Consider the following 22800-nt stretch of genomic DNA (forward strand, 5'->3'; position numbering starts at 1 on the left):
CTATTTTTAAAAAAAGATTTATTTATTTATTTGAAAGTCAGAGTTACATAGAGAGAGAAGGAGAGTCAAAGAGATAGAGGTCTTCCATCTGCTGGTTCACTCCCCAATTGACCACAATGGCCAGAGCTGTGCCAGTCTGAAGCCAGGAACCAGGAACTTCCTCCAGGTCTTCCTAAGTGGTTGCAGGGGCCCAAAGACTTGGGCCATCTTCTACTGCTTTCCTAAGCCATAGCAGAGAGCTGGATTGGAAGTGGAGCAATCAGAACGCGAGCCAGTGCCCATATGGGATGCTGGCACTGCAGATGATGGCTTTACCTGCTATGCTACATTGATTGATTTGAGAATGTTGAACCATCCCTGCATACCAAGGATAAATCCCATTGGCCTGGGTGGATGATCTTTCTGATGTGTTATTGGATTCTATTGGCTAGAATTTCGTTAAAGATTTTTGTGTCTATGTTCACCAGGGAAATTGGTCTTTCTTTTGCATCTTTTTCAGGTTTAGGATTTAAGATGATGCTGGCTTCATAGAAAGAATTTGGGAGGATTCCCTCCCTTTCAATAGTTTGAATAACTTGAGAAGAATTGGAGTTAGTTATTCTTTAAATGTCTGGTAGAATTCAGCAGTGAAGCCATCTAGCCTTGTGCTTTTCTTTGTTGGGAGAGTCTTTATCACTGAGTCAATTTATGTCTTCATTTTGGGTCTGTTTACATTTTCTGTGTCTTCATGGTTAAACTTAGGTAGTATGTGTTCAGGAATCTATCCATTTCTGCTCTTTCCCAGTTTGTTGGCATGCACTTCTTTGTAGTAATTTTTGATGAGTCTTTTTATTTCTGTGCTGTTGTTAAATTTCCTTTTTCATCTCTAATTTTATTGATTTGGGTCTTTCAACTTTTTTTGGTTAATTGGGCCAATGATAGGTCAATTTTGTTTATTTTTTCAAAAAAAAGCTTTTAATTTTGTTGATCTTCGTATTTTTTGATTCAGTTTTTGTTGATTTCTTCTCTAATTTTAATTATTTATTTTCTCCTTCTAGTTTTGGGTTTGGTTTGCTATTGTTTTCCTAGATCCTTGAGATGCATTGATAGTTCATGTATTTGGTGCTTTTCCAATTTCTTAATGTAGGCACCTATGGCTGTATCCCATAAGTTTTTTTTTTTTTTTTTTTTTTGACAGGCAGAGTGGACAGTGAGAGAGAGAGACAGAGAGAAAGGTCTTCCTTTGCCGTTGGTTCACCCTCCAATGGCCGCTGCGGCCGGTGCGCTGCGGCCGGCGCACCGCGCTGATCCGATGGCAGGAGCCAGGAGCCAGGTGCTTCTCCTAGTCTCCCATGTGGGTGCAGGGCCCAAGCACCTGGGCCATCCTCCACTGCACTCCCTGGCCACAGCAGAGGGCTGGCCTGGAAGAGGGGCAACTGGGACAGAATCCGGCGCCCCGACCGGGACTAGAACCCGGTGTGCCGGCGCCGCTAGGCGGAGGATTAGCCTAGTGAGCCGCGGCACCGGCCCTCCCATAAGTTTTTATATGTTGTGCTTTCTTCATTTCCAGAAATTTTTTGATTTCTCTTCTGATTTCTTCTATGACCCACTGTTCATTCTGGAGCATATTGTTCAGTCCCCATGTATTTGCATATGCACTAGAGATTCCTGAGTTGCTGACTTCCAGCTTTATTCCATTGTGGTCTGAGAAGCTGCATGGTATGATTTCAAAATTTTTGAATTTGCTGAGACTTGCTTTATGGCCTAGTTTGTGGTCAATCCTAGAGAAAGTTCCATACACTGCTGAGAAGAATGTGTATTCTACATAGGTCCATTTGGTTTATAGTGTTGATTAAATCTGCTGTCTCCTTGCTGATTTTCTGTCTGGTTGGTTTCTCCATTGATGAAAGTGGAGTATTAAAGTCCCCCATTATTAGCCGGCGCCGCAGCTCAGTAGGCTAATCCTCCACCTAGCGGCACCGGCACACTGGGTTCTAGTCCTGGTCGGGGCACTGGATTCTGTCCCGGTTGCCCCTCTTCCAGGCCAGCTCTCTGCTGTGGCCAGGGAGTGCAGTGGAGGATGGCCCAAGTGCTTGGGCCCTGCACCTGCTTGGGAGACCAGGAGAAGCACCTGGCTCCTGCCATTGGATCAACGCAATGTGCTAGCCGTAGCTCCCTGGCTGTGGCAGCCACTGGAGGGTGAACCAACGGCAAAAAGGAAGACCTTTCTCTCTGTCTCTCTTTCTCACTGTCCACTCTGCCTGTCAAAAAAAAAAAAAATTAAAAAAGTCCCCCATTATTATTGTCTAAGTCTCCCTTTAAATTCCTTAATATTTCTTTTAAATAGCCAAGTGACCTATAGGTTCATTTATGTGTATAATAGTTACATCTTCCTGTTGAATTGATCCCTTAATCATTACATTGTGCCCTTCTTTGTCTCTTTTAACAGTTTTTGTATTGAAGTCTATTTTGTCTGATACTAGGATGGCTACACCAGCTCTTTTTTGGTTTCTGTTGGCCTGGAGTATCTTTTTCCATCCTTTCACTTTCAGTCTGTGTGTATCTTTGTTGGTGAAATGTGTTTTTTGTAGGCAGCAGATAGGTAGGTTTTGTTTTTTAATCCATTCAGCCAGTCTGTGTCTTTTAACTGGAGAGTTGAGGCCATTTACATTCAAGGTGACTATTGCTAAGTAATGACTTTGCCCTGCTATTTTTCCATAAATATTCCTATTTTTTACTTTGGATTTCCTTTGAACTTTTGAGATTTTCTTCCTTTACCTTCTTCCATAGTGATGACTATGTTTCTGTGTTTCTGTGCACAGCACAACCTTAAGCATCTTTTGTAGAGCTGGATGGGTGGTGACAAATTCTTTCAGTTTCTGTTTGTTATAGAAGGTCTTTATTTCACCTTCATTCATAAATGAGAGCTTTTCAGGGTATAATATTCTGGGTTGACAGTTCTTTTCTGTTAAGACTTGGACTATACCTCACCATTCTCTCCTAGCTTGTAGGATTTCTGATGAGAAGTCCACTGTCTAATGGGAGATCTTCTGATAGTAATCTGACATTTCTCGCATGCACATTTTAGAATCTTTTATTTATGTTTTACTGTGATGAGTTTCATTGCAGTATATTGTGGTGAAGATCTTTTCTGGCCACGTCTAAAAGGAATTCTATGTGCTTCCTGTACTTGGATGTCCCTGTCTTTCTCCAAATTAGGGAGATTTGCTGTTATTATTTCACTAAAAAGGTATTCAAATCCTTTCTCTATTTCCATGCTTTCAGGAACTCCTAGAACCCATATGTTGAGTTGTTTTATAGTATACTGTAGATTCCCATGAGTGTTTTTTAGTTTTCTAATTTCCTCTTCTTGTCTTTGGTTTGACTACATAATTTCCTGTGCTTTGTCTTCTAAGTCCACTATTCTTTCTTCTGCTTCACCCATTCTGTTGTTAAGGTTTTTCACTGCCTTTTTATTTGTTCTATTCAATTCTTCATTTCATTTTGATTTCTCTTTTAAGATCTCAATTTCACGGGAGAAATTTTCTTTTGTGTCCTGTACGGATTTCAGTAGTTTCTGCATTTGCTTCTGATTACTTCTGTGTAACCTTATGATCAATTTCTTAAATTCCATTTCTTCTATTTCATCATCCTCACAATCTAGTATTAAAGTGTTGTGTTCTTTTGGGGGCATCATGTTGTCTTCCTTATTCGTGTTTCTTGAATTGGTACATTTGTTACTCAGCATTTGTGGAGATACTCATTGGTTTCCTTCTTTTTTTTTTTTTTTTTGTTGTTGTTGTGGTGGTGGTGGTGGCTTTCATCTTTGTACTATGACTCTGTAGATAAGTGGAATGTCTGCTTTCAGTGAATATCTAGAGGCTTGTAGTGGGTGTGGCCAGGGAGCTCTGTTTAGTTCTCCAGGGTTAAGGGCATGCCTAAGGTCACACCCACATTTGGTGCAGTAAATCTCTCTCTCTCTTTTTTTAATCAGAAGGGACATTTATTCTGCTCAGCTGAGCTCCTCTCCTCAAAGGAGACTAGTGCCTGAGTGCTAGCTCCAGTAGGTATATTTGTCCGCTCTGTCCCAAGGACCACACAAAGAATCTGTGCAGTCCTCAGTGTAAGTTCAGATTCCGCAGCAATGTCCCTCACCAGGTAACCAGGCAGCCCTGAGCCTGTGGAGTCTCCCACTGTGACTCCCCTAAGCCCCAGCCACACCGTGGTTCCTCCCACACACCGTCAGTTTTTTTCACAGTCCCCTTACAGAAGCCTCACACAATCATAAGCTCCTAGACCCCTGTTAGTTCTCCCCACCAGAGTGGGGAGTTTTCATTTGGCTGGTTGCTGTTACATATGTCTAAAATGGTGCCCACTCTATTGGCTTGCTACAGGTCACCATTGTAAAGTGATTAGGGAAGAGAAACGTATCTGTCCCATCCTTTTGTTTTTCCTCCTCTATTTTGGCAGGTACACTCTCCCCCACGGGGCTCCAGGACAGGTTCCCACTAGGCTCTTCCTACAGCTTTTTTGCCAGTGGCTTGGGCTGCAGTCTGGTCTCACCTCACTTTCCAACGTTGGTATATAGGCTCTTGGCTGCTGGAGTCACAAGTTGCGGGCGTTCACACCCTCCACATAGGTCCACCGTGTCCCTCTAATTTCAGTAATTTCCTCTGCCATTTTCTCCCTAACTCTTCCATGAAACTACACTCTCTCCACTTTTTAAAAGCTCTCTTCTCCTGTACTAGAGAAGTAAGCTCCCTCCCTACTCTTCCATCTTCAACCTCCTGGTTCACTTGGGTCTTCCTTCTTCTTGTAATCTACTTTCATATAAAAAAGAGTTAAACAATTTTTGTGGATCCTGTTATATATCTATGATATTTTTGTAATATTTAGTTATTTAATTGAAAGGCAGAGTTACAGAGAAAGAGCGAGAGATCATTCATCCTCTGGTTCACTTGACAAAAGGCTGCAATGGCCAGAGCTGGTTCAGTCCGAAGTCAGGAGCCAGGAGCTTCCTCCAGGTCTCCCGTGTAGGTGCAGGGGCCCAAGTACCTATGCTATCTTCTGCTGCTTTCCAAGGCCATTAACAATGAGCTGGATCAGAAGTGGAGCAGCCAGGACTCAAACCGGCACCCATTTGGGACGCTGGTGGCGTTGTAGGTGGTGACTTTACCTACTACACCACAATACCACCTCCAATATATGCCTGTGACTTAGGTGTTACCCAAATCTCAACTAATAAACTCGTGTGTTGAACTTTTTTTGAAAATAATGTTGCAGTTAATTAAATATATGTTAACAGGCAGGTTTTAAATATTTTCATTTTATAAGTATTAATAGAATAGGTAAAAATAAGAATATCCAGAAATCGAAGTATCTCTTATTCTAGTTGTATTTAATAGCATATACAATTGATAAATCAATTTATTAGATCTATTTGTATTTCTTTTATTTTGGAAACTGTGAAGCCTTGAACTTGATGAATGCCTAAACTGGAATATCTGAAATAGAAAAGCTAGAAGAGCTTTATGTTTTTGGTTTTCAGATTATTCAGTGGAGCTGTCTGCATTCCACAGAGGTTTCTCCAGGCCACAGAAAAGGGTGTGTCGTCAGGGCACAGATAATTTAAAGGCTTAAAAAGGGTTGAGAAATAACAGGTGCAAGCTCATGGAGTAAAGGTGGAAATTGAGGCTCAGGAATAATTTAAAAACTATGTTGTCATAGCTACCCAATGACAGAACTCTGCTTCCTCATTCCAAGTTCTGTGTTTCTTCTATATTGCCTCCCTGTTAGCTGGGGTTATGTAGAAGCTAAGTCTGAACTGAAATAGCTTAATTCTCTATTATTTTACAATAGTCCTTGTGTTTAGTCAATGCAGATTAAACCTACTTTCTTTTCTGGACCTATATGAAATTTGTGTCTTCTTTTTAGAGAAGCAGAATGAAGTAGCCATTTATTTTGGGAAAGTGATTTAGTATGCATATATGAGTATACTGCTTAAATGGATAGTAGCACTATCTTAAATAATTATTACCATACTATTATTTATTATTACTATCCATATTTATTTGAACAGCAAGTGATAGTGAGGGGGGAAAGAAATAGAATTCTTTCATCCACTAGTTTACTCCTCAGATGGCTGCAGCAGTGGCTGGGCCAGGAAGCCTAGAACTGCCAGGAGCCTGGAACTGCATCTGGATCTCCCACGTGGGTGGCAAAAACTCAAGCATTTGAGTCACTGTATGCTGCTTCCCAGGTGCGTTAGCAGGGAGATGGGTTGAAAGCGGAGCAGCCAAGACCTGAACCAGCACTCTGATAAGGGATGCAGGCGTCCCCAAAGGAAGCCTAACAATGCCTACCCCAATGCCTGCCCCAGCCCTTCATCTTTTGAAATATATACTCTATCTCCATCTGACAGTCTTACAAGAGGTTTAATATTGCTCTCAAGGGCACAACAGTGGTGGGTGTTGGTGTTTGCACATCAATTAAGGTGCCATTTTGGTATGCCTGCGTTCCATACCAGAGTGCCTCAGTCTGGCTGCTCAGCTTCCAATCATCTTCCTGCTAATCCTGAGCACCCTGGGAGGCAGCAGGTGATGGCTCAAGTACTTGGGTTCCTTACACTCAAGTAAGAGACTCTGATTGAGTTCCAGACTCCTGCCTCAGGCCTGGCTGAGCCCTGATTGTTGGGGGCATTTGGGGAGTGAACCAGTAGATGAAAGAACTCTATGTGTCTTTCTGTCTGCCTTTCAAAAAAATTAAATAAAAGCAAGAGATCACAAAAGCTAGTAGACTACAGACCTGGGATTTGAATGCTCAGTGTCAGTGACAGCATCTAGAAAGAATGTGATTGAGAAAGCAGACAGGGAGAGTGATGTGAAGTTATTGAGCAAATAATAGTAACTTGGGCAGTACAATGTTGGTCAGCATTAAATATATCCCTACTGTGTTTCTGAGACTGTACCAACCCAGATATATTATATTTGGATCAATGCAGGGACACTGCAGAACTTCCCAAGGAGAACATACCTGCTGTCTGGTTCTAGCAGAATGCATGCATCAGTCCTGTAAATTCCTCAGTCGTGGGTTTGACGAGGGGCTTGAGTCATTAGTTGATGAAGTAGTCTGTACTTAATCAAAATAAGGCTTCAATTCTAAGTCACTTTCTATGGAGGCAGTTATTTATTCTATCATAGTCGTGGGAAAGGTTAACCTTAAGAAGCAGCCATGGGCTGATGCTTATGCTGTGGTGTAGCAGGTAAAGCCAGTGCCTGCAGTGCCGGCATCCCATATGGGTGCTGGTTCTAGTGCTGGCTGCTCCACTTCCTATCCAGCTCTCTGCTGTGGTCTGTGAAATCAGTAGAAGATGGCCCAAGTCCCTGGGCCCTTGCATCCGTGTGGGAGACCCAGAAGAAGCTTCTGGCTCCTGGCTGCAGTCTGACCCTGCTCTGGCTGTTGTAGCAATTTGGGGAGTGAACCAGCAAATGGAAGATCTCTCTCCTTGTCTCTCCCTCTCTATCTGTAACTGTGCTTACTTTTTATTTTTTAAAAATGCATTTTTAATAAGATTTATTTGTTTGAAATGCAGAGACTTACAGAGAGAGGGGAAGATACAGACAGAAAGGTCTTAAATCCACTGGTTCACTCCCTAAATGGCTGCAATGGCCAGGGCTGGGCCAAGCCTAAACCGGGAACCAGGAACTTCTGGATCTCCCATGTGGGTGCAGGGGCCCAAGCATTTGAGCCATTCTCCACTGCTTTCCTAGGCACATTAGCATGGAAGTGCATCAGAAGTGGAGCAGCCGGGACTTGAACCGGTGCCCATATGGGATGCCGGCGCTGCAGGCAGCAGCTTAACTTGCTATGACATAATGTTAACCCAGGTGCCTTCCAAATAAATAAAGATAAATAAATAAATCTTTTAAAAAGAAGAAGAAATATCCACAAGAAAAGAAATCAAGGTAGGTACTGTTTACACCAGGGAAAGTGCAATAGTGTCATATACATCCTCATAGCCTTTGGGAATCCATGCAGCAGGGATAAGAACTCGGGATATACTTTTAAGCCCATTAGCTTTACTGTGTAACCAAAACTGAAACCTATATTTTTCTCCAAAAGTCCTCTTGGTGGTCTGTAGTTTTCTAAGGCCTTATCTGCAACATTCCAATCAAATAACTAAAGGAGAATATTTATATATTTAATACTTGTCAGAAATTTAAAGCCCCTTGCACTGTGAACCTGCTCACAATTTTAAATCAGGCAGCATTGTTCGTACTTTGGGCTTATCAGAAGAGGCCAAGATTTTATCTCTGTATTTTATTCAGGGATTTAAAGCAAACACATGTAAGTTTATGTTATGATCCCCAAATCAACCAAGTGTAGAGTTTTAACCAGTTTTTTTATTTATTAAGGCAAACACCCTTCTTTTTCCATAAATCATTAATAATTCCATAAGCCTTATGCCTGAAAATAGAAATAATATATTTTTAAAGATTTATTTATATATTTAAAGTTAGTTACAGAATGAGAGAGAAAGGGAGAGAGCTACCATCTGCTGATTCACTTTCCAAATGGCTGCAGTGGCTGGGGCTGGGCCTGACTGAAGCCGGAAACCTGGAACGCCATTCAGGTCTCCCACATGGGTGGCAGGGCCCAAGTACTTGGACCATTTCCCACTGCCTTCCCAGGCATGTTATCAGGGAGCTGGTTGGAAGTGGAGCAGTCAGGACTCATACTAGTGCCATATGGGATGTAAGCATTGCAGTTGGCATCTTAAGTCATTGTGCCAGCCCCAGGAATAATGTTCTAATTCTTACGACGTTATGAAAGTAGAGAATCACTGAATGTCTAGCCAAATTGAGAACATAGTCAATCTAAATTAGTGAAAATTTGATTTATAAATATTTTGTTATTTTTAAAAAAATTTATTTATTTGAAAGGCAGGGTTACAGATAGAGGTAGAGATAGACAGAGAAAGATAGGTCTTCTGCTGGTTCACTCCCTAATGGCCTCAACAACTGGGGCTGGGCCAGGCCAAATCCAGGAGCCAGAAACTTCTTCCAGGTCTCCCACTTGGGCCATCTTCTGCTTTCTCAGGCGCATCAGCAGGGATCGGAAGTGCAGCATCTGGGACTTGAACCCGCGCCCATATGGAATGCCAGCACTGCAGCCTGGTCTTTAAGCTGCTGTGCCACAGTGCTGGCCCCTGTTTTTATTTTTTAAAGATGTATTTTATTTGAAAGGCAGAGTTACAGAGAAAGAGAGAGAGGAAGAGGGAGAGAGGGAGAAAAAAATCTTCCATCTGCCTGTTCACTCCCTAAATGGCTGCAACAGTCAAGTCTGGGACAGACCAAAGCCAGGAGCTGCTTCTCAGTCTCCTACATGGGTACAGGGTCCCAAGGACTTGGGCCACACTCTGCTGCCTTCTTAGGTGCAACAGCAGGGAGCAAGCAGGCGGCTTTACCTGCTAAGCCACAGCACAGGCCCCACAATTGTTTTAAATGTTTTTAAATGCAGATTTCATTATTCTAAGGCACAAAAAATAACAAATAGTATTGGCAAACCTAGGGGTAAGCAGATTATTTGCAAATGAATGGTCATTTTAAAGCTTTCAAGGGAGAAGGCCCTGTCCTTGAGGGTTAAGATGCTGCTAGGGTCACTTACATCCCACATTGGAGGGCCTGGGTTCAAGTCCCAGCTCCACTTCTGATTCCCACTTTGGGGTAGCGTGCACCTGGAAGCCAGCAGATAATGGCTTCAGTTAGTTGGGTCCCTGAGTTCTGAGTTCCTTGGTTTGACCTGGCCCTGCACCAGCTGTTGTGTGCTCTTGGGGAGTTAACCAACAGAAGATCCCTGTCTTTGTCTCTCTTTCAAATAAAAAATGAAAAATTTTAAAAAGCAATGTGACTTAAACATTAAAAAAATTCTTACATAAATCTATCTGTCGTCTTTAAACTACTAATTTTGTAAGAAAAAAGCCCCTCTAAATGCTGCTTTCCAGTGACCTGTTACCAATGAGTGGTACTGAATGCATGAGTACATTGCATTTGTCATCATCTGTCAAAGTATGGTTTCCACATCAGAACATCTAAGCTCAAACTTGCCCTTTATTCTCTCCTCTCTTCTCCAGCTTTTAGTGTGCATTTTCCTTACCCTGTTGTTTGTTTCCCACTTGATAATAAAGATACTGGTATCCAGCAGAGTGGATTAGTTTATCATTTCCCAATACTGGACTATGATCCTACCTGCCCTGCTCACTCCATGCTTTTGACCTAATTTAAAGTAACATTGCTCAGTAATTTGAGTTTTCTAAGAATCAGTCATTTTCCTAAAGAACCCCCAAATAGGTTGTTTTAGTGTGTAAAATTACACACCAAACATTCACAATAACTTTGTTTCAATAACGTTGCACACCCCTTCCCCCACAAACGGCAGTCTTCTCAATTTGGAACAGTGAAATTGCCTAGCAATCTTGACTAACATTCTATTTGTTATAATTCTCCATGAAATGTCTCCCTCCCTACTACTTATTTCCTAGAAATGATGGCATGGAATATATTCAGGTAGAATTTATCTTTAATTGTGGTTTTGACAGATGGCACTTCGGTAATCAAAAAGAGGAAACTGTTATTGAAAAGAATGGAATTCTGTTCAATAAAAACAGTTTAACTCACAGGTTGGTTGGCTTTTTTAACAGTATGCTTATAATTATGAAGTAATGTAAAATAGTAAGTGTGATGTATAATCTCTTTCACTTTGACAGTTTTTACTTATGTCTGTTTTAGTTTTTTATTTTTTAAATAACTAGGATTTTGGTTTATTAATTTGATCTATTGTTTTTCTGTTTTCTACCCCACTTTTTGCTTTTATTGTTAATACTTTCCTCATGTGCTTTCTTTTGGCTTACTTTTTTTTCTGTTAAAGATTTAATTTATTTTCATTCTTTTATTATTATTGAAATAGGTGTTCAGGGCTAGGAATTTTCCTCTTCAGTGTTTTTAATGTATCTGACCAATTTTGATTTGTAGTATATTATTATTTTCAGAAATTCTTTAATTTCTGCTTGCATCTCTCTTAGCACAAAAGTTATTTAATAAACAGCCTTCTGGTTTCCAGGTGGAGTAGCCTTTTTGTTTTGGGTTTTCATTTTCAATTTCTAGTTTCATTCCATTGGGACCACAAGGTATTGAGTTCAACATTACTACTTCATGAAACCTACCAGTCTTTCATTTGTCCCCTAGAACATGATGGATTTTTGCATGTGCTCTTGAGAAGAAGGCATGTTCCCTGCTATCTAAATATAATGGTCTATTTCAGTGATTATTTCTTTTTTTAAAAAAAGATTTATTTATTTGAAAGTCAGAGTTACGCAGAGAGAGAGAGAGAGAGAGAGGTCTTCCATCCGATGGCTCACTCCCCAGTTGAATGCAACAGCCGGAGCTATGCCGATCCGAAGCCAGGAGCCAGGAGCTTCCTCTGGGTCTCCCACGTGGGTGCAGGGGCCCAAGGAATTGGGCCATCTTCTGCTGCTTTCCCAGGCCACAGCAGAGAACTGGATGATCAGAAGCGGAGCAGCCGAGTCTCGAACCGGTGCCCATATGGGATGCTGGTGTTTCAGGCCAGGGCGTAACCCGCTGCGCCACAGCACCAGCCCCTATTTCAGTGATTATTTCATCTAAATCTTTTATAGTCTTACTTTTTGTCTACTTGGTCTGTGGTATTGAGTGGCCTGTTAAAGCCTCTTGTTATTACTGTTTCTAGTTCTTATTACAACTTCTGAAATTGTTTTTTTTTCTAAATTATTTATGTTATGTGGCACACAGGTAATCAGAAGTACTATATCTTGATTATAGAACATGGCTTATACCTATATACCTTATACCTTATACCTTAAGTGTCCCTTTGTCTTTAATGCTGTTTGGCTTGAAGACTACTAGGCCTGGTATTGGATTCTTTTATATATATATATATATATATATATATATATATGAAAGAGTTACACAGAGAGAGAAGGAGAGGCAGAGAGAGAGACAGAGAGGTCTTCCATCTGCTGATTCACTCCCGAGATGGCTGCAGCGGCCAGAGCTGCACCAATCCTAAGCCAGGAGCCAGGAGCTTCTTCCAGGTCTCCCACACCAGTGCAGGGGCCCAACGACTTGGGCCATCTTCTACTGCTTTCCCAGGCCATAGCAGAGAGCTGGATCAGAAGTGGAGCACCTGGGACTCGAACTAGTGCCCATATGGGATGTCGGCACTGCAGGCGTCAGCTTTGCCCACTATGCCACAGCGCCAGCCCCTGGTATTGGAATGTAACCTGTACTTTCTTCCTATTTTAATTTGCTTGGTGACTCTTTATTCCTTTATTGTTAGTCTTTCTGCATCTCTTGTGTTTTAAGCATACCTGTTGTACACAGCATAGAGAATTTTTTTTTCTTAATAAGCCAATTTGAAAACCCTTTTCTTTCAGTAGGTAAGGTGAGTCCCTTAATGTCTATCAATATGCTGTTGTGTTTGGTCTAAATTCTATCACATTATTTTCACATTAGTGTATTATCTTTTAGTGTAACTACTTTATATATTATGTTATAGTTGCTGAATTTATTTGGTGTTACTTCTTTCTTTTCAAAATTTGTTTCTGTCACTTAAGAAGATTTGTTATTTTTACTGTAGTGGCTATTTTTGTATTAATATCTTTTCCAATGCTCTTGTAAACTCCATTTTTCTTCCATAAACTGTGTTCTTTGATTACTACTGACTTCCTTTGTAAAGCTATTTGGTGGTCTTCTACTTATCCCCCCACCTCCCAATCTAGCCATCCTCCCATTTTTGGTTTCATTTGTCCTCCTTTGTCACTATGATAGTATTTATTTATATGTTGTTTTCCGGGGTTGTGGTCCCAGCCTTATTTTGGTCTCAGCTCTACAACTGAATGGTGAAAGGTTCACCATCAGCCCTTGAAGTTTACCCTAATCATCTATTTTAATGTTTGTCTTTACATTTTTTCCCCCAAACTTTATTTAGAAGAAATTTAAAACTACATAAAAATTGAAAGTTTCACCAGTTGTTGACCCCTGGCCACATTTCCTGGTCATCTATTGATTGGGTGAAGTTCATCCTCTCCAGTAGACCTCCTCAGAGGGGCCTGGGGGTGCAGTGTTCCGACTTGTAGAAAGCTGTATGACTGTGGCCTTGAACCTTTAGAAGGAGATCTTGGATGGATGTGATATCCTTGGTTTGTACTTTCTGTATATTTCTTTTAAAATGTTGCCTAGCTTTGAATATTGTTTTTGAATAATGCCGGTCTGTTTTTTATGCTGATCCGTTTCAACTTTTTTGCCTGGATCCCTGAGGATTTTTCTCTCTTTTTTTTTTTTTTGGCCAGGCAGAGTTAGACAGTGAGAGAGAGAGACAGAGACAGAGAGAGAGTTATAGACAGTGAGAGAGAGACAGAGAAAGGTCTTCCTTCTGTTGGTTCACTCCCCTAATGGCCGCTACGGCCAGCGCTGCACCAATCCGAAGCCAGGAGTCAGGTACTTCCTCCCGGTCCCCCATGTGGGTGCAGGGACCCAAGCACTTGGGCCATCCTCCGCTGCCCTCCCGGGCGACAGCAGAGAGCTGGACTGGAAGAGGAGCAACCAGGACAGAATCCAGCACCCCAACCGGGACTACAACCCATGGTGCCATCACTGCAGGTGGAGGATTAGCCAAGTGAGCCACAGCACAGGCATAATCTTCATTTTTTTTAAAGATTTTTTTTATTTATTTGAAAGATAGAGGGAGAGACAGAGAGATCTTCCATCCACTGGTTCATTCTCCAAATGGCTGTAATGGCCAGGGCTAGTCCAGACTGAAGCTAGATACGTGGAACTCCATCCAGGTCTCCCATGTGGGTGGCAGGGCCCAAGCACTTGGGCCATCCTCTGCTGCTTTCACAGGCACATTAGCAGGGAGCTGGATCAGAAGTGGGGCATCTTGGACTTGCCGGTGCTCATATGGGATGCCAGTGTTGCAAGTGGCAGCTTAACCCATTGAGCCACAGCTCTGACTCCGGTTTTCCTGATTCTTTTTCAATGCCGTTGTGAATTTCTCTTCACAATATATCATTCCTTTGTACTTTATAAATTTCTGATGTAATTTTTGACTTCCGTAATGTAGTCAACTCTGATTTCATTTCTTCCCATTTGGTTTCTTGTCCATTTCTGTTCTTAGATTTTTACATTTCTGATTCATATCTCTCAAAGCTTATTTGAGAATATTTCATTCAGTGTAGAATATTTTGTCCATTTTTCTTTGAGTTAGTGTTTGTTCTTCTGGGAAAGGGCACTTCTGATCAGAAAAACTTTGATCTGCATTTTCTATTTTGCAGTAATCTTGTATGGATATGGTCTGGTTTTATGTATTCCAGTTCCTCTTGTGGACATGGTTCTTCCACGTGGCTTCTTTTATTGGGTGGTGGTGATGCTGGATGGGAGGCATGCAGGGCAGAGGGTGTATCTTGCTTCTGTTTTGTGGTTTTGCTGTTTTCTTAACTTTCCTCTCACTTTCTCTTTTCCCTTTTACTGCCAAGTCTCAGGGAAGTCCCCCTCTTTTCTCAATAGTTGGTTCCCCCAAGAAACACTGCCGCTCTACAGCTGCCACTTCTTCAGGCCCTCCATACCCTTAGTCAAGGCCATGGATGCTAAGGTTCCAAAGCCGCACAGTATTTTGGCTCCTGTCGGCCCATGTATCGGTGGTAAAATTGCCCGTATTTTCTCTCAGTCTTCTCACCTCTGATCTTTTTCAGTCTTTTCAGCCCCTCCTCTCCCATACTCCTCAGCTCAGGCTTGCAGTGGTAGTCAGTGGGATGTAGGAGCTCTTTCGGGTAAAAAAAAAAATGCCAGTTTCTCAGAGATAATTTGAAGGACGTGGTTTTCTCTGTCTTCTAGTGATGCATGGAGTGTGTGTGGTGTTATTTGTCCTCCTTGTTGATGTCATTGTTGTTTTGGAAGGATGAAGGAGAGATTTGGAATCAGGCCACCTCCATTGTTTACCAAAGCAAGAACTCTCTTCTTGACCTAATCTGAAGTTGTAACAACTGGAACAGGCGTTTGGAGTAGCAGTTAAGAGACCTGCACGGCGTTCTTTGGTTCTGTTCCTCACTTCAGCTTCCTGGTCACTTCCTCACTTCCTGTTTCACTTCCCTTTCCGCTTCCTCACTTCAGCTCTGTTCCTCACTGCAGCTTCCTGCCAGGTCACCTCCTGGAAGGCAGTAGATGATGGCTCAAGCAGTTGGGTTCTGCTACCCACATGAGAGACCTGGGTTAAATTCTTGGCTCTTGGCTTTAGCCTGGCCCACCTCTAGGTGTTGCAGGGCATTTGGAAAGTGGACCAGCAGAGGGAAGATCTTTCTCTGTTTCTGTCTCTGTGTGTATGTGTCTCTTTCTCCCTGCCTTTAAAATGTAAATAAGCAACAAAAATTTTAAATAAAATTGTGATTACACTTGATATTAAAGAAGTTTTTCAGCTTTCATTAATGAATTCCAATTTGATGATTTCTGGCTTTTATTAAGGAGACATTATCTTCCATTATTTGACAATGCAACTTTATGGGACACTCAAAAAGAGAAAGCCTCTGCCCCAAAGCAGTGCACTAATTACCAAAATAATTAAAGTGTTTATTTTTTACTTTCAGGTTATTTTTAATAATTCCCTTAGCTATTAAAATCCATTTTCCACAGTAAGATTCTTTTGCTTACTGATCTACATAATAATAAAATATTTCTTTGCAGTTGCTGTTCTAAGGGAAAAATTATTACTGAGTTTCAGCTGTTAACAAAGTCAGTTTTTTTTCCTGTGGATATTTTTCATATAGTACTAAAGATTAAATCCCTGTTTTTCATAGACAAGAACTGAAGAACCAAACAAGGAGGCATCCATATCTCAAGATCTCTTCAGAAGAGGTATCAGTAGTTAACATGGAACAGAAAGCTTGTGAGTCAAATAATGAAGATCTTTTATCAAGTAGTGGCATCACATCCAACGGAGGTATGTACATGTAGCCTTTATTAAATCAGTAGAGAAGAAATTAGAATTAAGCACTCTTCATAGTACTCATTCAAGCTGCTGTTCTTCAGGATGTTTTGTTTTTAACTGCGCAGAACATGCCTTTGTGTGTCTACCGTATTGTTTATTGTTCTTGAAGAGGAAAGTGTTTAGTCTTCAATGAGCATGTCTGTGTCTTAGTATATGTTTACATTATCTCTTTAGCTTAAATTGTTTCTGTGTTGAGGCATGTCAACCTCAGCACATCCCACTATGTTTCCTAAGGTCTTCTCTTGTGTTTCCTAGTCCACCCAGTGTCAGATTCTTCATCATTTTTACTCCTTTTCTCTCACCTGCTCCCACATCCAGTGAGACTCCTAGTTCTGCTCCTTATACTCTAATACATTTTCCCCTCTCCATTCCCATCACCACTGCTTTGGTTCAGGCACCCATTGCTTTTGATTCAAATTAGTCAGGGAAATGGACACAGCTGGAATAAATAGGTGGCTTTTAATACAGGGAATTGGTTACTTGGGTGTGAGAACTGTGCAACCTAAGGGGCTGAGACAACCCAGAATTGACACCTATAGGAAGCTGTGATTGCCTTTGGGCTGGTAAGACAATGAGAAGGGGAGCTGCATGAGGCAGAGAAGCAGGAGCTTGCATGCAGGAAAGCTGCCTGGAAGGTGCTGCCAGAGCCCATTCAGGTAGAGTGAGGGGAAGCAGGGCCTTGGCTTCTTCTGTCCTCCTGCCTTCTGTTCTTCCCAGCGCTTCCCATTGCAAAACTTCCCTGAAGCGGTGCTTGTGAAATGGCCCAGCAAGTTAATCCTGCAACAGCAGCATCCCGTATCAGAGCCCAGACTGCTCAGCTTCTGGTACAGCTCCCTGCTAATGCACCTGGGAAAGCAGCAGAGGATGGCCCAAGTGCTTGGGCACCTGCTACCCACGTGGGAGACCTTAGTGGAGTTCTGGGCAGCAAGCATTCTTTATTATCACTGATTGTTGTTAATTCGAAGTGATGTAATACACTGCTGTCATTACTGTTGATACTCAATTGTGTTGAATTTGGCTACCCCCTGTAAGTTGGCTCCTGTGTCTATTTTAAAGATATGACCCTCACTTCATTGTTTTTTGGCACATCAGAAAAGCTCCAGGTTCACCCCAAACTTTGCCTATTCCAACAGACCTAACATCAACCATTTTGCTAAGAAGCCCTGGTTCCTTTTAGGAGGGAATTGCATTTAGAAGCCAGAATCCTTTGTGCATGTTTTTCCTGGGCCACTGTGGCTATGATCCTTTAGTGGCAAAAGCTAGCAAGCAAGTAGATCTTTTTCTCATAGGTTCATACTGATAACTCAAATTCAAATCCAGTACTATAGTGTTCTTCCTCATCCTCCCCAGTCCATATTTATCTACCCTGCAATGAAAATCCTAATTTCCAAAAACATCAATAGTTATCCATTTTCTCTCTTCTGTAATACACATGAAATAGTTTCTTAATTGTATACCAGCACTACCATTATTAACAACTTCCCCACAAAGTAATGTTCACTAAGACCATATAGTCAGGTATAGTGTTCTCAAGTTATTTGAAGGAACTATGTATTTTCTCTGTGAGACTAAGTTGTCAGTTTACTGTTCAGGTATTTTTAAAAATATTTTTTTATTTATTTGAGAGGTAGAGTTACAGACAGCGAAAGTGAGAGACAGAGAGAGAGAGATCCTCCATCCTCTGTTGATACTCAATTGTTCACTACCCAAATGGCTGCAACGGCCAGAGCTGAGCCAATCCAAAGCCAGGAGCTTCTTCCAGGTCTCCCACACCAGTGCAGGGGCCCAAGCACTTGGGCATCTTCTACTGCTTTCCCAGACCACAACAGGGAGCTGGATCAGAAGTGGAGCAGCTGGGACCGAACTGGCACCCATATGGGATGCCTGCCTAGCAAGGTACTCACTTTTCAATGCTTTCGGCTGCTGGAGTCCTGAGTTGTGGGTGTCCATGCCCTCCGTGTTGGTCCACAGTGTCCCTCTAATTTCAGTAGAGTTTCTTCTGCCATTTTATCCCTAACTCTTCCTGAGACTACACTCTCTCCACATTTTTTAAACCATCTTCTGGACTAGAATAGTTAGCTCCTTCCCTACTCTGCCATCTTGGAACTGCGCCCAGGTATTTTATTTTTGTTAATATTCAATTTTGTTTCATTTTAACTTTTTCCTTATATATAACACTTATGTGACCCAAAAGTAAAAGCTTTAATAGCACAATGTGTTTAATAGTCTTGCCCCATCCATATCTTTTCCACTATTTCCACTTATGCCTGTACCCCATTGATAGCTGTTTTCATGAGTTTCTTCTTTTTTTAAAGATTTATTTATTTATTTGAAAGGCATACTTACAGAAACACAGAGGCAGAGAGAGAGAGAGAGAGAGAAAGGAAGGAGGTCTTGCATCTGCTAGTTTACTCCCCAAATGGCCAGAACGGTCGGAGCTGAGTGGATCCAAAGCCAGGAGCCAGGAGCTTCCTCCAGGTCTCCCACATGGGTTCAGGGGTCCAAGGAACCAGGCCGTCTTCTACTGCTTTCCCAGGCCATAGCAGAGAGATGGATTGGAAGTGGAGCAGCCAGCAGACGAGCCAGTGCCCATATGGGATGCTGGTACTGCAGGTGGTGGCCTCACCTGCTATGCCACAGCGCCAGCCCTTCATTCTTTTTTCAGGATTTATCAAAAATACTACACACACACACACACACACATGCACACACATATGTATACCTATACATAAAGTTTTATTTTTTCTTTCTTACCAGGAGGAGGTGAATTAACCTCTACCACTTAAAGGAAAGAATATTAAAAACATTTTAGACATATTTTAAAACCACCAGGTGCTCTCTTGTCACAAATTATTTAAATTTCTCTCACATACATGACACCTACTCTCTCCCAAGAAGGCTCCCAAGAGCCTGGTCCCATTACAGCATTAGCTCAAGGCCAGAACTACTCCATATAAATTAGGTTCATTTGTGGTTGAAGGCTTTCACTGTAATTATTGAAGTATGGTTCCTTGAGCAGAGTCCCTCTTATTCTGAAGATTTGTGACACCCATCATACAATTGTAGGACAGGAACAGGACAACCACCATCACCATCCCTGGTCAAAAAGGGCTTAACCTGAGCAATGCAATGCTGAAATCCAGTGGGCATAAGTAGGCTATTCCTTGATTAGGACTCAAAGCCCAGGAGTAATTCTCCATAGTTCTTGCTTCTGTTCTCTGGACTTCCTCCCCTCATTTTTTTTTTTTTCTGGACTATTTATTTATTTGAAAGACAGAGCAACAGAGAAAGAGGGAGAGAAAGAATTCACTCCATAAATGGCTGCAACAGCTAGAACTGGGTCAGGCTGAAGCCAGGAGCTGGGAACTCCAGTCAGGTCTCCCACATGGCTAGCAGGCGCCCAGGCACTTGGACCACCATCTCTTGCTTCCCAGGCGCATTAGCAGAAAGATGTATTAGAAGTGGAGTAGCTGGGATTCAAACTAGCACTCTGATGTGGGATGCTGGTCTTGCAAGCTGCAGCTTAACCCCCTGTGCCACAACACCAGCCCTTCCTCTGGACTCTTAAGTCTGACTTTGAGTCATCCTTCCTTTGGGATGAAAAGGTAGCATGTTTTTTGCTGAGCAGTTTTTTCAGCCTGTACCTTGTGTTCATCTCTGTCCGAGCTCTTACTATCCTTCACTTGCCTTTTTTCTCCCACAAGATCTTGAGCTCCTTTAGGATTCAATAACAAAATCACCTAGCATAATATTTATCACAAAATTATTTTAGGAATATGTTAATTAATGAATTCTTTAATATTTAGGTCCTTCAAGTCCATTTTTTGTGTCTTCTCTTCGTGGTACAATAATTGAAAACACATCTTCACCTGGGACTTTGACACAAATTCCATTTTTCCCTAAATATGAAGCGGAACTTGATTCTCATAGAAAAGTCATTCCTTATCCTGGAAAGGACCACATTGAACGTGTTTTGGAAGAATATTCACATCAAGTCAAAGATTTACAGAGAAAATTAAATGAAGTGAGTTGCATTTTTCCCTAAAGGACCTACTGCCATTTCATTTTGGGGGCATGATGGTGAGGGTCATTGCCTTAGAACAGAATAAACTTCCTGGAAGAAAAAATTAACAATATATTGGTTAAATTTATTAATTTGATATGTACCTCCTATTTCAGTATTTAGAACTGAGCTGATGAAAAGTCTACAGATGTGTTTTCTTCTTGTTAGTAATTATTCATAGTGCTTTGATTTCATGATATAACTGTAATGAAATTTGAATAGCTCAAATGTTACAATTAGTGATGTTCATCTGCAGGTATAATTAATTGTTTCAGGCCTGCTGCCCTGCTATCATGATGCCTGATTTCTTTTTAGAGAACAGGGTGTAGGGTAGGTTTTTGGGTAAATGTGTATACATGATGGCTGTTTGCAAATATTTCAAGTGAACTTTATGTAGACTAAAGCTAGCTTTACAACTGCATATTGGGTCCCAGTAGTCTACTGTGTAAAATTCAAACTTCTTAGCATCATATACAAAGCTCCTCAATATCTCACCTGTCCCCAGTACACTTAGCCTCATCTGCTCCCTGTTCTCCAAACCTGCGTTCTATTCCAGCAATGTCAGTCTACTTGCTCTTCCCTGGACACACTATGCTAATGTAGACCTTCATGTCTTTTCCCAGCCATTCCCTCTTTTCTGCCCTGAGTACCTGGCAAACTTCCTATGCATTGAGACTCACCTCAGGGATTTCCTTCTCAGAAGCCTTTTCTGTAGGCAGAATTAGATGTGTTCCCTACCCAGACATTGCTATTTGTGCATATCCACCGTAACAGTACATCATCGTATTATATACGTTGTCTTCCGCCTCAGATTTTGTAAGCGCTTTTAGAGGAAAACCCTGCAAATTTATTAAGGGCTGAGAATTAGGTTTGTTTGGGCTGTTCTTGAAGAGCTCTTTTCCCACAGACTTCATGGAACACATAGATTTCCTCAAGTTCATTCTTATTCAGTCTCTTGTTCCATTCAGACCCTCCATAGGAAGTCGTAGAGATTCACATGGCTTCTGTTGCCAATTAGATGCCAATATAATTTATGTTTCTAGTACAGACCTCTTATCTGAGCTCTATGCCAGTTAGTGTACCCAGGTATTGCTTGGGGTTTCCACTCAGAATGTTCTTCGGGCTCTCTAAACTCAAACGTTTCCAGCTGGTTATGTGTTCCTTCTCCCAAACCTGCTTTACTGTGTGTTTTCTCTAGCTAAATGTGGTGCCACCTTTATGTCATTGCACAAGGCAGAAACTTGGTTCATTCTTGATACTTCTGTCTGTCCTGACGTCTACTTTATCACTCCATCCATTAATGCCACGTACACACTTCTGAAATCTGTTTGCATTTTCACTTTTGCCATTCTAAATTCATATTACTATGGTCATTCACTTGGACTGCAGGGGAGAAATTAAAGGGAGTTACTGTATAGTAACTACATATATGAGGGTACTTCGAAGACCATGGTAAAATGGGATTAAATGATGTTTATTTTGGTGCAAAAACTTTTGAAATCAGTATATACAATGTTTGTAAAACATTCATGGAAATGCATATTGTAGAACTAGTATATGTGAATTTAAAATTTCTTGCAACAAAATAAACTTTTTAGTTTTATTTTCCTTGAACTTTTGAAAGTACCCTTGTATGTTATCAACTGCAGAGTCCAATAATAACATATGACTTTTCCTTTCTTGTATAAGTCTTTATTTTTCCTATGGTTGCTAAATGCCTTTCTTTTTCCTTATACTATTTACCTTTATCATATCCTTATTTTAAAGCATGTGTGTGTGTGTGTGTGTGTGTATAATGGGTTTTCTATCAAGTCCTCCTTTAATGTCGGACTTTCCAGGTATCTTCTGACCTTTTGCATGGTCTAGATTATTTTCTCTTAACTGCAACTGTTTCCCTGAGACTCCTGTCATTGCTTTCTTGTTTGGATTTACAGTTTCACTGTTTTCTTTTTTCTCTATCTATGTCTTCATTTAGTCAAAACATATGCTTAGTAACTTAAGAAGAGTGTGTTGTAGATACATCTTATGAATTTTTGCTTGTGCAAGAATTACTTTATTTTGCAGTCATACTTCATTGATAATTTGCCTGAGTAAGGTGCAAAATCATTTTCTCTTAATCTCTTGAATATATTCTGTCCTTGGATTCAGTATTGCCACTGAGAATAGATGTCTGTCTGATCATCATTTCTTTGTAGATGACATAGTTTTACTTAATTAAATTTCATCTTTATAAAGTCATCTGTGTATCACTAAAATTCACCATAACATACTTAAGTATGGATTTTTGTTTTTTCATTCACTGTGCTGGGGACTCAGTAGACCCTTTGGCTTGTAGGTTTGTATCTTTTTCTTTGAGAAATGCAGTTGTGTTCTTTGCTGCAGCAGTTTCCTTCCTCTGTTTTCTCTTTATTAAGTGTATACTAGTCATATATTTCTGTTTCCTATGTTGAATCTCTAAACCTCTTACCTGTACTTTTAAATTTTTGTCTGCTTTTTCTACTTTTGGAAGACTTTCTTGACTTCAGCATTTCTACTGAATTAAACTTTTTAGTTGGCAACCATATTTTTAATTTCCAAGATCTCTTCTGCTCTGCTCACTTCTTGGGCAGTGCACCCTGTTAGTGTTTTATGGCTGAGCATCTGGAATTTCCTGCAACTGCAACTTTTGGGAAGTGTTCTTCCAT

General features: G+C 41.1%; 1 protein-coding gene across 4 annotated transcripts in view; it reads left to right on the top strand.

Moving 5' to 3' along the window:
* Positions 1 to 22800, top strand: part of CCDC158 (coiled-coil domain containing 158) — an 89458-nt gene that overhangs the window by 10075 nt on the left and 56583 nt on the right. For 3 of the 4 annotated variants that reach the window (XM_051819664.3, XM_051819666.3, XM_089303210.1), the window contains exons 2-3: positions 15863 to 16005; positions 19860 to 20077. In XM_051819664.3, the coding sequence (XP_051675624.3) occupies positions 15936 to 16005; positions 19860 to 20077 (288 nt within the window). In that variant the 5' untranslated portion in view covers positions 15863 to 15935. Of the gene's footprint in view, positions 1 to 10576; positions 10658 to 15862; positions 16006 to 19859; positions 20078 to 22800 lie in introns of all 4 variants that reach the window. The other variant, XM_051819665.3, reaches the window with a different exon arrangement.

This window comes from Oryctolagus cuniculus, chromosome 8, assembly GCF_051225735.1.
Source record: "Oryctolagus cuniculus isolate XC-2025 breed Fujian yellow rabbit chromosome 8, ASM5122573v1, whole genome shotgun sequence".
In the NCBI taxonomy this organism is placed as follows: domain Eukaryota; kingdom Metazoa; phylum Chordata; class Mammalia; order Lagomorpha; family Leporidae; genus Oryctolagus; species Oryctolagus cuniculus.